This window comes from Culex pipiens, chromosome 3 (assembly GCF_016801865.2).
Source record: "Culex pipiens pallens isolate TS chromosome 3, TS_CPP_V2, whole genome shotgun sequence".
Taxonomy (NCBI): domain Eukaryota; kingdom Metazoa; phylum Arthropoda; class Insecta; order Diptera; family Culicidae; genus Culex; species Culex pipiens.
The window spans coordinates 61,016,861-61,032,150 of NC_068939.1; the positions used below are offsets into that span (position 1 = coordinate 61,016,861).

Consider the following 15,290-nt stretch of genomic DNA (forward strand, 5'->3'; position numbering starts at 1 on the left):
CCGGATTTGAGATGATACCAATCATCCGGCGGTGAGGTCGTCGGCGATCTGTTGAACAGATTTATTTGCTGCCTGCTGCCTTGATTGCCAAACAAAACAAAACCAAACAAGATGCGCGCGTAAATCAACACAAAACAGAATCGAAAAAGGCCAGCGCTGCCAGGTTGATCTGTCATACAAGGGGCGAGCCGATGCGGTTCAACGTAGTACCCGCGGTTCACAGCTTATAAGTCATATTTTTTGGAAAATTTTGTTCGGAGTGTTTAGTCTTTAATTAGTCTATGCCTAAACTACGCTAAAATTATTTAAAATTTTTAAATCCAAGATGGCGGCCAAAAAGGTGGTGATGCAAAATTGAAAAAATACATTTTATTTTTTAAAAGACAATCAACAACTCAAATTTGACTAAAATGGGGTCGTGGAACTCAAATTTTATTTTAAAAACAAGAAAATTAAAAAATACGAAAAAAAAAATTTTTTTTGTTCGTGATTCGATTATCCGAAGTCCTATACAAACCTTCGGATAATCGAGGCTTCGGATAATCCTGGACTGGATCCTGGAGCCTGGACTGTATTTATTGATTAAAAAAAATCAGGAAATCTTTGGTCCGCAAATTGTGAACAATAAGTTATCCAGGCAATTTGAGATATGCTTACACTGCATATTTACAGTTAGCCTTAAGAATGCAAAAACAACTTTCAAATGTTTCTGATTCGTTAAATAATATAAAAAATAATATTTTGCATTGTATTGTATTGCATCAAAAATCTTTTAACAACTTCATGCAACAAGTTTGAACGGCCAGAACAATTAATGCTTTGATAGAAAAATCACTCAGTTCGAATTAAGAATCGTAAAAAATAATACAGTACATGATAAAGCCCCAAAAAGCTGCTAGGCAGTTGGACTCACAATCTAAAGGTCGTCAGTTTGAATCCCGGGGTGGAGGCCTCAACAATCAAGCCGTCGGACACCTAGTTTCGAGTAGGAATCTCGCAATCGAGAACGCCAAGGAAATGCTGTAGAGCGAACTATATTTGTATTTTTTTATTTATTTGTTTTAATGCCAGGTAGGTATTCTTTGATTAACACTTTCTAATATTTTGATTAACATTTACTAATAATTTTGTTTCTACTTCAACTCTTTTCGCCTGCAACAAACGTGAAAATCTCTCTCTTCTTTCTTTGTTCGCTCTTCCTTCTGCTCTCTCTTCATTCACGCCAGCGCTGCTGCTGAGCTGTCATTCTATCGTCATTCTTTCGCGAGTTGTCAGCGCAGCCGGTCGCGGTTTTCATTTTTCCGTCGCGGGTGTTGATTTCTTTCCTCCCCGAGCAAAATTCCAAGAGGAGGAGAAGGAAGACGGTTCGGTTCTCTGCGTTCTGTCGACTAATCTGGACTAATTACCTTCTTGCCGGGATTAAGTCGGGCCAATCGACGGGAAAAAAGTGCCACGTTAATCAATAGTTTTCGGGTCGGCGATGACGAGCCGTGTTCCGGCCGCGAAATACGGAGGAGGAGGCTGAATCGGGAATCTCTCTTGCCAAAGTGCTTCGTGTAGATGCGCACGTGTGAGTGTGTGTGTGCGCCCCTGGAAGAACCTTGAGCGCTGTGTGTGCCATCAAAGACGGAACGTCAAAAGTTAAGTTCTTTTTTGCCACTTGAGCATCGGTTCCGGACTAATCGAAGGCTATCATCAAATTAAAGTTAGTTGTGAAGGGGATGAAGTGGGAGGTTTCGTGGACGTAGAATGATAAAGCTGAAACAAGAGAATCGACGGAACCTTTCGACAGTTTGAGATAAGCAAGAGTGGGTCGCGATGGGAGCGATGGACGGGGCCGGAAACGGCGCCGATGGGGTGACTCATCTGATGAAGCTGTCCAGTGCGCTGTTTTACGGGATGGCCTCGTTCCTGATCACCGTGGTCAACAAGACGGTGCTGACTTCGTACCAGTTTCCGTCGTTTCTGGTGCTGAGTTTGGGCCAGCTGGCCGCCAGCATCGTAGTCCTGTTTCTGGGCAAACGCTTCAACATAGTCAAGTTTCCCGACTTTAGCCGGGATATCCCGCGGAGAATCTTCCCGCTGCCATTGATCTACCTAGGCAACATGATGTTTGGCCTCGGTGGAACGCAAGCCCTCAGTTTACCCATGTTTGCCGCGCTCCGGCGATTCTCCATCCTTATGACGATGATCCTGGAGCTGCGAATCCTCGGCATCCGGCCAACCACCGCCGTTCAGGTCAGCGTGTACTCCATGGTCGGAGGCGCCCTCCTGGCGGCCAGCGATGACCTCAGCTTTAACCTGCACGGGTACATGTTCGTCATGATCACAAACGCCCTAACGGCGGCCAACGGAGTCTACATGAAGAAAAAGCTCGACACCGCCGACATGGGCAAGTACGGCCTCATGTACTACAACTCCCTGTTCATGTTCGTGCCGGCCCTCATCGGCACCTGGGCTTGCGGCGACCTCGATCGCGCCTTCGAGTTCCCCACCTGGGACGATCCCTTCTTCGTCGCCCAGTTCCTGCTGTCCTGCGTGATGGGCTTCATCCTGTCCTACAGCACCATCCTCTGCACCCAGTACAACTCCGCCCTCACCACCACGATCGTCGGCTGCCTCAAGAACATCAGCGTCACCTACATCGGCATGTTTATCGGCGGCGACTACGTCTTCTCCTGGCTCAACAGCATCGGCATCAACATCAGCGTGGCCGGCTCGCTGCTGTACGCGTACGTCACCTTCCGCAAGAAGACACCCGCGGCGACGTCCAGCGGTGGCGACGACCGGAAGCTGCTACTACCGTCGGCCAGCGGCCGTATCGACAACGTGTGACGAAACAGCTGCGGCTGTTGAATTTGATTTCGCGAGAGCTGTGTTGGCTGTGACTGGCCCGAGAGGAAACCAAAGTGCGTGTGCGTGAGCGCGATTGCGAGTGTTGAAGATGTGTGCGATATAGAAGATTTTTTACTGAGAAGAAAGCACTATTTAAGTTCACCATTAAGCCGAGTTTAGTTTATTTTAGCATGTATTGGATCAGTAAACGCGGAGTTCGGCGTCGACGGCGCCGAACTCGGAAGAAGTGAATTTACATGAATTTTTACATTCGTGGAAAGAAAATGTCCCTTCTTGACTCAGCTCGTCAGATATTTGCGGTAAGTTGTCATTCTCAATGTTCACACCTGGGTGTGACATTTGATTCCACGTACATCTTGAAACGTTCCAACGTCTCAAGACTAATCAGTCTCGGAATAGCTGTAACCTGCCGCTGTTATCAATCATCGTTGTTGATAATGTGGAACGACGCTCCGTTATCAATGGGAACTCAGTTTAGAAGTGCAAGAAGTTGAACTCTCAAAATGATTCTGTCTTGATGTTTTAAAATGACAAAAACAACTAATTTTTCAAATAACTGCTCAACACTGAATATTTTTTTTCGATTCTATCAAGTCCTGGTCCTAAACAAATTTTTAATCTACAGTAGGGTGCCCAGAAAAAAAAATGTCCCTCTGCTCCACAAGCGAAGAACAGTTGTATGGGTTATTTTAAAAGCTTATGTGCCAATTTTGAGCGAAATCGGTTAAGATTAACCCATTGATATTGATACTCGAGCCTAAAGTTGGTGAAAAAAATGTTTACATACTTACACGACTTTTTAAAATCGGTAAATTGGTATATTTGGTATATTCCACCAAGTTGTAGAGCATTAAATTTTCAATGAGAATCTCACTTTTGGGAATATTTGGATTGAAGTAACGCATCCTGCAGACAAACCCGTAAGAAAGTTTGGGTTCTCATACATTTTTTCCGATTTTTCCCACACAAACTTCACCATCGAGCAGCGATGGAAGAATCTTCATCAAAAGAAAATCTCTAGACGCTCATCAAGAGAAAAATCAGAAGGACAACATGGCTCTCCTCTCTCGCCCACGAAAGATCAGGAAAAAGAAACTCAAACAATCGTCATCTGGATTATTCGGCGAAATACCGATTTCAATACTTCACCTGCCGGTGTTCCGCCACACGCCGAAAAATTACCTGTAAATAAACAATCTTTTTCAACAAAACGAAATAAATGAATTTAAGTGGTGCTAACATTGAAATTCACAAAAAATCATCAACTGATTGATTTTCTTCGAGAATTTCAAGAGCGATTAATATATGAGCAATTCTCTACCAAAACCGGAAATGGATTTTATTTGTATTTTTTGATTTGGCTCAAACTTTGTGGGGGCCTTCCCTATGACCAAATATGCTATTTTGTGTCATTGGTTCACCCATACAAGTCTCCATACAATTTTGGCAGCTGTCCATACAAAAATGGTATGTAAATATTCAAACAGCTGTAACTTTTGAGTGAATTTTCTGATCAATTTGGTGTCTTCGGCAAAGTTGTAGGTATTGTTGAGGACTTTTGAGAAAAAAAAGGTACACGTAAAAAAAATTGCAGATTTTTTTATCAACTTTTTTTTTCACTAAAACTCAATTTCCCAAAATACGTATTTTTTTATTTTCGAGATTTTTTGATATGTTTTAGATAGAGCGTCCAATTTCCCGGGGTTACTAATTTCCCGGGGTTACTAATTTCCCGGGAAACGGGAAATTTTCAGCCAATTTCGCGGGAATTCCCGGGAAATTTTAAATTTATCAAAAAATTTATGATCTTGGTTTTAATTAATATTATGCAACAAAATAGTATAGGACATCAACATTAATGGTTTTAATAATTGTTAAGATCAATTAGCAGCTTGACTGCACGTAAAAAATCCTTCGACTACAAGAAAATGTATTCAGGTATTTTTTGATCAGAAATAATTTTTATCAAAGCTGTGAGTAAAATTAATCCTTGGGCCTTGCAAGGAGAGTATTATATGAATCGTTATAGTGCTCATTTTGTCAAGGGGCATGGATAGATCCGTCATGGTAATGAAATTGAGGATTTAATTGTATTGTTCCAAATACTGTTAAAACTTCCATTTTATTAACACAATGGATATCGTTCCATGCTGAAGAGAACCCGCTTTGCCGTAGCACCAAGGCTTATCGATGTCTTTTGGCTTAACCATCTACAAGTCGCGTAATTTGGACACTCTTAAAGTGTCCTTACAACTTGTACACATTGAACACTAACGCGACTGCTGGTGAGTTAAGCTGGCGTCGAGACCAAGAGGTTCTCCGATAGTGGAAATATCACAAATGTACAGCAAACCGCTACATATGTGACTTTTCCCCTATCGAACGTGGGAGTTAGGTTAGGATTTTGTTTAAAATGATAGTTTTGCATAAGAGTTCAAATTAAAATCTAGTCTATCTCATTTTATTCGTCAGTTGGAACTTTAGAGATTTTGCATGTAGTTATTTTAGGAATTTGATTAAAGAAAAACAATTATCAGAATTGCATTAGATTGGCATTGGGGCAAGTAATACTGCCAGAAACGTTAATTTTCATTCAGGTTGAGTTCTATTCTGATTTGTCAAATTTACCATAGCGTCTCGATCAATCAATAATGAAATGATATCGGACAAAATTCGTTGATCTGTTGAACTAACGGTTTTCGGATTATGGATGTATCGACCATTGTTGCGAATCGAGGATCTACTGGAGTTTTGACGATCAAATAGAGCCTTACATTTCAAAAGGGCGCATAGGTTTTGTGAGCAGGAGTGTGTCCCTTTCACTCAAATGATAATTTTCATAAGGCGTGAGAGAGATACACTCTTGTTTACATGAGTTATGTGCCCTAATGAAATGAAATAAGTCGTCTAATTTCTCATTCACGACGCTTGTTCAACTTGTAAAATATGAACTGTTCATTTATGTTTACTGATTTTGGAAGTGGCAAGACAGGTTTAAAGGCAAGGTAAAAGAATGTTTAGCTTCTAACTAAAAACTTCGGGGATTTAAGATTAAAGTTATTTCAGATAGTTTAAGTTTAGTTAAGGTTTTGGCAGAAATGCTTCTAGGTGAAATGTACGACAAACTATGTGGAAGCCTTCCCTATGACCAAATAATCTATTTTGCGTCATTGGTTCACCCATACAAGTCTCCATACAATTTTGGCAGCTGTCCATACAAAAATGGTATGTAAATATTCAATCAGCTGTAACATTTGAGTGAATTTTCTGATCAATTTGGTGTCTTCGGCAAAGTTGTAGGTATTGTTGAGGACTTTTGAGAAAAAAAGGTACACGGAAAAAAAATTGCAGATTTTTTTATCAACTTTTTTTTCACTTAAACTCAATTTCCCAAAATACGTATTTTTTTATTTTCGAGATTTTTTGATATGTTTTAGAGGACAAAAATCCGCAACTTTTGAGCCATAGAGAACCATGGTCAAAAAATCTGCCGCCGAGTTATGAATTTTTGAAAAAATAGTGATTTTTGGAAAAAATCGAAGTTTTATGCAAAAACAAGTTTGACATTACTTTTTAATGCAAAATTGAATTTGCAATCGAAAAGTACTTTTTGAAATTCCGTCGTGAAACTACTTACTTTTCCTGACATTTTTGAACGACGAAATAGCCTACTTTTCTGTACCAAAAATAACAGAATCGAATAGCAACACTTTTCAAAATAAATGCTGAAAAGTTCTACTTTTCAGCACTCAAATGGGTGCTGAAAAGTTGAACTTTTCAGCACTTGTTTTGAAAAGTAACACTTTTCAACATTTTTTGATTTAAACGATTTATAGACAAAATACATGAAAATTTGACTTAAAATTTCACTCAGTGTGTGCTTTTTGGAATTGCAAAAAATGTTGTATGGAACTCGTTGCAAAACTTGATTTTTTCAGCACTCTTCGTATTTATCCAACTCGGTGAACCTCGTTGGATAAATGTACGACTCGTGCTGAAAAAATCCTCTCTTTGCAACTTGTTGCATAAACTACTATTACAGATTTTTTGATAAAGGGCTCCTTTTTTAAGATATAGCCACCGAAAGTTTGATTTTAGCGAAATATTTGCAGTTTTTCAATTTTTAAAAATAGTGACCATGAGTGACCATTTCTAAAAATATTTTTTTTTTGAAAGGTTCAGAAAATTTGCTATAAATTTGTCTAAAAGACATTGAAGATTGGACCTTTGGTTGCTGAAATACAGCGGCTTAAAGAAAAAGAAACACGAAAATTGAAGTTTTCTAAGTCTCACCCAATCAGCCCACCATTTTCTAATGACGATATCTCAGCAATTAATGGTCCGATTTTCAATGTTAATACATAAAACATTCGTAAAATTTTCCGATCTTTTCGAAAAAAAATATTTCGAAAATTTTTAAATCAAGACTAGCATTTTAAATGGGCGTAATATTCAATATTTGGCCCTTTTTAAATGTTAGTCTTGATTGAAAAATTTTCAAAATATTTTTTTCGAAAAGATCGGAAAATTTCACGAATGTGTCATATATTAACATTGAAAATCGGACCATTAATTGCTGAGATATCGTCACTAGAAAAAGGTGGGTTGTTTTGGTGAGATTTAGAAAACTTCAATTTTCGTGTTTATTTTTCTTAAAGCGGCTCTATGCAGGCCAAGGATTGATACCTAAGAGCATGCAATGGCACTGACCTTGTTGCGTGCTCTTCGGTTGACGTCCACGTAAGGAACATCCTGGAAGGAGCGTAACTAACTACATCCGTAGTTCTGTTAGATCATCCGAATTATCTTGATCAGGACAGTATAGCTCTGGTTCCTTGCAAGTGTCCTATTTTCTTACCTCCACGTTGGCTTGGTTTTCATGATGACCTAGCTGGTGGCCTGTGGAAACGGATCGTAAACCTTTGACCAACCGCGGGTCAGAGTCGAGACGGCTAAAAGAAAGGGGCGCGACAATGTGGGAAAGGGAAGTAATTTGTGATTGTAGACGGTATTGTTTTGATTCGCAGTATGTTGAGTCAACTGCTGTGGATGTACCTGAAACATCGCACAACGGGGTTTCTCTTCTCTTCATTCTCAGCTACCACCTATCTCCTATTTTTATTTTGCTCTTCTGAATTCCAATTCTTCACTGATTCTTCTATTTAATATCCAACATTTGATTTTAATTTTACTAACTTTTGATTCTCTCATCTCTCAAAGCTTTTCCACTCTTTTCTATCAATTAATACTGCCGTAACAAACTTTGTTTTGTTTTTTTTTTCCTTAAAAATATACTTTTCCTTAATGTACTAGTAATATCAAGTCTATTTATCATTCGCCTAATCTTTTTTGATTTTGTTGCGAATTTATTTATGTGAATAATTCTTTATCTGTCCTATAAATTATCATTAGTATAATCTAAGCTTGTTTTGTATCTCTATTTATTAACTATTGTCTAATTTTACATCTAATACATCTAGCTTCTCATTTTTATTCTTCAAAAAACGCTCATCATTCTCTTACTATTGATTCTTGATTTTTATAAAATAAATTCTCTTTTACTGTCTATTGTTTTCAATCTTCACTCTTTTTTTCAAACAAGTGAGACTTGAGCCGTTACTCAATTTATGGAATGGTTAAAGGATTAACACAAATATTACTATTGTATTTTTGAAAAACTTTTATAACATGCTTAGGACCAAAAATTGTAACAAAACACCGCGACAAAAGAAATAGCAACAGATAAACAGATTCAACAATAGGGAAGATTTCAGGAGAAAACAATACACAGTAAATAACAATAAGTTTTTGAATTCAAACTAAAAATAAAACAGTTTTTGCTTTAATGAAAGTTGATAGGCACACTATAAATGGTTAGGCGCTTATACTTACATCAAACCCTACGTAATGTACCACCCCCGGCCGAGTTAAAATGCGTAACCGGAAAAGAAGGTGTGCATGCCTGGCACGAACACTCAAAGCGTGTTCTAGCGTGCTGCTCGTACTGACTCAGAGCAAGGGTGAGATGTAGGTGTAAGGGCAGTGCGTGTTCGTCGGGAACCTGGTGCATAAGATCGGTCAAGGCCCGTTCTTACACTGAAAATTGCGAATTGCGAATATTTTTCTTAAAGCGGCTCTATCTCAGCAACCCGAGGTCCAATCTTCAATGTCTGTTAGACAATTTTATAACTAATTTTCTGAAATCTTCAAAAAAAAATTTTTTAGAAATTGTCACTCATGGTCACTATTTTTAAAAATTGAAAAACTTCAAATATTTCGCTAAAATCAAACTTTCGGTGGTTATATCTTGAAAACGGAGCCCTTTATCAAAAAATCTGTAAAGTACTTTTCGATTGCAAATTCAATTTTGCATAAAAAATAATGTCAATTTTGTTTTTGCATAAAACTTCGATTTTTTCCAAAAATCACAATTTTTTAAAAAATTCATAACTCGGCGGCAGATTTTTTGACCATGTTTCTCTATGGCTCAAAATTTGCGGATTTTTGTCCCCTAAAACATATCAAAAAATCTCGAAAATCAAAAAATACGTATTTTGGGAAATTGAGTTTTAGTAAAAAAAAATGTTGATAAAAAAAATCTGCAAATTTTTTTCCGTGTACCTTTTTTTCTCAAAAGTCCTCAACAATACCTACAACTTTGCCGAAGACACCAAATTGATCAGAAAATTCACTCAAAAGTTACAGCTGTTTGAATATTTACATACCATTTTTGTATGGACAGCAGCCAAAATTGTATGGACACTTGTATGGGTGAACCAATGACGCAAAATAGCTTATTTGGTCATAGGGAAGGCTTCCACATAGTTTGAGTCAAATAAAAAAATACAAAAAATAAAAATGGTCGAAATCGGCCGATTTCGTAGAGAGTTGCTCATATATTAATATTCAATGTTCGGGCCTTTTGAAATGTTAGTCTTGATTTAAAAAAATGAAAATATAGTTATCGAAAAGATCGGAAAATTTCACGAATGTTTCATATTTTAACATTGAAATCGGACCATTAGTTAGGTACCATCCACATACCACGTGGACACTTTTTTGGAAATCTCAGTGTAGTCCTTATCCATACTTACAATTTTGCCGGAGACACCAAATCGATAAAAAAATACAGATTTTAGAATTTTCATACATCATTTTTGTATGGACAGCTGCCAAATTTGTATGGAAAATTATATGGACAAACTAATGATGCAAAATGGCTTCTTTAGGCATACCGAAGGCATCAAAAAGTTTTAGCCGGATTAAAAAATACAAAAATTAAAATTCTTAAAAAAGACCGATTTCGTAGAGGATTGCTCAACTGTCATTTCTAGAGTAAATTTTCAAAACAACCTATGAGTCATGGTTTTCCTATGCAGATAGAGCCTTTTTGAAAATTTAATCTAGGCTTGAGTGAAACTCAAATGGAGCCTACCATTTCAAAAGAGCAAAAAACTTATGTAAACAATAGTGTATCTCAAATGACAGTTTGCATAAGGTGTGAGAGGGATTCACTTTTGTTTGCAAAAGTTTTGTGCCCTAATGAAATGGAAAGCACGAAATGACTCACTTTTGTTTACAAAAGTTATGTGCCCTTTTGAAGTGTTAGGCTCCAAATCTATGGTTAATTAAAATAAGTTGAAATTCTTTGATAACTTCATCTACATTTTCTGTTTTGAAATTCAAATAATGCCAAAACTTTAAATTATTCTACACATGTCCACATCACTTTTTCTGGAATTGAAGTTATGTATGATACCGTTGTATTTTGTTCGACAATTTCTTCAACCGAGTCGTAACTCTTGATTGCGAAAAGAGCAACCACCAAAGCAGCAATTCTAATGAATTTGCACCCAAAAACTGAATAATGCTCATAAAGTTGTCTGGATGCGTACAAATCTCTCCTCACTTCCTCAGCTTTAACTCTATTCCGTTGGCACATACATTATAATGTGTGCGGTGGCATTTTCAAGTGGCATGACGACGGAGTTCCCCCCGCGAGGCTCCAAGTCCAAGTTCAAGTTCGCCTTTGTGGCATGGTGGCCTCATCGTATAGAAGAGGAGCTCTCGCGGGAAAGCAAAACGAACGCGGCGATAAAGTTCGAGGCAAAAGCGAATAGTTGAACGAATAGTGTGCCTCAGCCTATATTTATTGAACGAGCGGAATTTTGTCCAACCTGGCTTTCGGACAAGACAATGACCTCGGGCAAATTAACCGTGTACACACTTGACGAGTTAAGCGCTTTATCCGGAATGCAATGCAGAATTTCTTAAGAACATTCAATGTCAAGTACCTATATGTATGACGTGTGGCACGTGCTGTCCGAAAAGTCACATACAAAAAATAAACACCTGGGTGCAACAGAAATATGTGCTACCGATATGGTGGAAGTGCTTATTATGAATAACAACAATAGTTAGTTTGCTGACTCTCTTTTCATGCCCAATCGTGCAGGTAAATTACGCAAGGTCAATGCGATTTAATGATGGTGATGTAAGCACGAACTCATCATCCATTTGATTCTCGTCATTCGTTTGGGATTGATTGGAGGTTAAACGTGTTTTTCTCAGTTGTTTTAAGGGTTTTTTTTTTGTTTTCAACAGCTTTGGAACAAGAACATTAGAATTTAGGGAATGATAATTTAATTGTTTTACTATGTGACTTTTCCTATTTTTGCTATTTTTATATATTTTTCTGCTGCTCCTTTGTAGAACTACTAAATTTTCCTGCCTTTCTGAAGTAATGAAATGGTCTGCTTTTTATCTTCCAAGAAAGAGGACTGAAGAGATTATTTTATACATTACAATAATCACAGAGTACTGGTTCAACAAATCTGGTTAAGGGGTTACATACATGTAGAAAATTTCAAAGTTTTATATTACAGAATATTTGATAAATCCACTCAGAAGATGATTATCAAACACTCCTGAAAGTTTTATGAAGATTATGAAGATTAAACTGAGTAAGAGACGATTTAAGTTCAAAATTTTGCCAAGCGCAAAGCGGGCTGTCAAACTTTGTTAGCGTTTTTCTCTAAACCCCGAGTTGATTTACGGGTGCCACGATATCTCGAGATGGGATGGACCAAATTGGCTGAAATTTGAGGTGAAGACTCTCAAGATGTATCCCGTGTGCATGACGAAGCCCAATTTTTAAAATTAGCTTTTTTAAAAAATACAAAAATCAAAAACTAACGGTTTTTTATATGAAAAACACAAAAATATTTTTATCTTAAAAAAAAAACTTTTTGAAAATCGGGCTTCGTCATGTACACGAGGTTGGTTTAACGAGTCTTCACCAATATTTTGAGCCGGTTTGGTCAAGACAATGTTGAGATATTGTGGCACCCGTTTTTTGAAACTGCTCACTCAAAATTGCTATATCTCGGCAACGATGCAACCAAATATCTTCAAATTTGTTTTGAAAGTAGGTGAAAATGTATATTTTAATGCCATGAAAAAAGAATTAAAAATAAGTTGATGTGTGTGCTCATACTAACCTCTGACTTTTTTGCCTATATACATGTATATAACCCCTTTATTGACGTTATCCATGGATGGCAATATAGTGCATAAAATACGATTGTTTTACTGATCATTTGGATCTGAAAAAAATCTTCGTTTTACAACTAGTTGCATAAAGTACTACTTTGGGGCCATCTAAGGCAAGGCTCAGGAAAACCTTCTACAGAAAAACCAGATTTTTTAAAATTTTATTTGAATTTAGTTAAAATGGGTTTTAACTCTATGTGAAAATAATATACTAATAATTCTTAATTTATAATTCCGGAAAAAAAACATGTTTGACATTTTGTACTAGACTCAACCCGGGCAGACGGTTATAACAAAATTAATAATATTTCAATAACAAATCCTGTTAAAATAACAAAAAGTGTTATTATTTAATCCTGAACTTCAACTTCAAGAAGAAAAAATAATAACAGTTTCTGATAAAATAACAAAATTTGGTATTGAAGTGAAATTATATTGAAAATGTTTAATAACACGCTAATAAGAGGAAATGTTATACATTTCAAAAACCCTCCTAATAACAAAATTTGTTATTCGTTCGGTATACTGACTTAGAAATAAAATTACCATAAATCGCACAAATGGAAAAGTTTCTAAGTGTCCATAACACAATCTGTTATTATTTTTTCTTTTGTTAAATATGTTTAGAACTATGGGATAACTTTGACCAATTTCGTCAGGGTCATTATTTTGGCCATGAAATGGGGTCCTTAAGCTAAAATTATTCTAAAAAGTTGAAATTTTGAAAGTTGATTTTTTTTAATTAATTGATATACCCCCTAAAGGACTTTGTTTAAAATGGTTAGAACTATGGGATAATTTTGACCAATTTCGTCAGGGTCATTATTTTGGCCATGAAATGGGGTTCTTAAGCTAAAATTATTCTGAAAAGTTGAAATTTTTAAAGTTGATTTTTTTAATTATTTGATATAACCCCTAAAGGACTTTGTTTAAAATGGTTAGAACTATGGGATAATTTTGACCAATTTCGTCGCGGTCATTATTTTGGCCACGAAATGGGGTCCTTAAGCTAAAATTATTCTGAAAAGTTGAAATTTTGAAAGTTGATATTTTAGTTATTTGATATACCCCCTAAGGGATTTTACCAAAAATTGGCTAGAACTATGAATTAATTTTGACCAATTTCATCGGGGTCATTTATTTCACCATGAAATGGGGTTTCAAGCTTAAATTAATCCGATAAAATTAACTTTTGAGAGTTAATTTTTTTAAAATTTTGTTATATTCCCTAATGGAATTGATTTATTTTTTGCGAATTTTTGAAGTGTAAATACAGTCGACTCTCTGGCTGTCGATCTTCTCGATATCAATATTGCTCCATTTATCGATAAATTCTTCAGTCCCTTCAAACTGCATACTTCGATTGGCTTTACTCCTCGATATTTTCTCTTGCTTGAAGGATCTTTTCCTCGACGGTCCCTTGAATTCTATTTGCTTTAAATATCTATTCCGGTTGTCAATAATTTAACTTTCTCATGGCTTGCATAGACATTTTTCTTTGAGAAACGAAGCTTTGAAGGGTGTTTGACATTTATTTGTTTTTGTTTGCTGGACGTTGCCATGATTCTTTCCTATAGCTGGTCAGCAAGAAAAAACAAATTTCAATCGAGTCTTCATTTTGCATCGCTCTGTAAACTGATGATTCTCTTCCTCGACGGTCCCTTGGATATTGACAACCAGAGAGTCGACTGTAACAAAAACTGTTATTATTTTCACAGAACCAGGAAGTCGGAGCTGATGTTCAAGTTCGAGCTGGAGTGAGACCTCGGAGACTGCATCGGATTCAGCAAATTTACAGCAACTTTTACTTGGAGTCGGAATCTGTGAAGTCAGGTATTTTTGGAGAGCTGAAGTCGTCGTTGACGTCATATCCTGCATCCAGAGTCGGAGTTGTCTTCAAAGTATGGATTCAAAGTCGCTTGGAGGAACCCGACTCTGCAGCCCTGACTAGTACAGAGGAATTATGGCAACTGCAGGTTTATTTGCAAATTACAAATAAACCAAAACAATAACTTTTTTTGTTATGGAGACATACCAGTTCAATAACATTTTTTGTTATTATGCTGCTCCACCTCTCCGCACAAAATAACAAATCTTGTTATTCCTTCATGATTCCTTCTGTGTTATTGGTTTGTTATTGCAATAACAACATAATAACAGTTTAAGTTATTCTTCGAACAAATCTTTGTTATTGATTTTTGTTATTTTAACAACTAATCCGATCATCCCAATAACATATTTCGATCTTCTCACAATATCAAAAACTGACCTTCCCAAGTTATTTCCGTCTGCTCGGTAACCAACTTAATTTTTTTTTATGTTGATGTCCTATGATATTTTTATATCTTGCGAACTATTTGTAAAATCATCAAATTTAGGTATCAACAGCCGCACGATTTTTGAAGTCATACAGTATGTAAAAAAAATATTTACAGCCCTTGGGCACCATGCACATTTTGTGATGAAACTTGTAAACAATTTAAAGTTTGACAGATACCTAGTACTACGTTTTGGTCAGAAACTCATGCCGAACATTTTGCTATGAAAAGCTCATGAGAAGATGATTTCGATAAAAGTTATATAACAAATACTATTACAGAAAGCAAAAAAGTGCAAAAAAAGTTTGTACACCTTTTGAAAAAATAAACATATAAAAAATGTTATTTGTTGACAAATCACCATAAATCCAGTCCCCCAACTCCAAATAGGCATCCTTGACTGATTAAAAAAAAAATTTGGATTGAATGTAAAGTTTACTAACTACTTAGTATAAAAGTTTATGTAACTCTGAAAATTCTATATAAAACTTATCTTAACTTAATTTTGAAAACTTTTAATTCAACTAAGTGTCAATATATTACCATAGAATTGCTAAATAAACA

The 15,290-nt window shown here is 36.4% G+C and overlaps 2 protein-coding genes across 2 annotated transcripts in view; both read left to right on the forward strand.

Moving 5' to 3' along the window:
* Positions 1-15,290, forward strand: part of LOC120414448 (ubiquinone biosynthesis protein COQ4 homolog 2, mitochondrial) — a 29,299-nt gene that overhangs the window by 5,401 nt on the left and 8,608 nt on the right. The window lies entirely within an intron of this gene.
* LOC120414447 (UDP-sugar transporter UST74c) lies at positions 1,257-3,087 on the forward strand. Its single transcript, XM_039575634.2, has one exon. It carries the CDS (start codon positions 1,819-1,821, stop codon positions 2,833-2,835), a length of 1,017 nt encoding a protein of 338 aa, XP_039431568.1. The 5' UTR covers positions 1,257-1,818; the 3' UTR covers positions 2,836-3,087.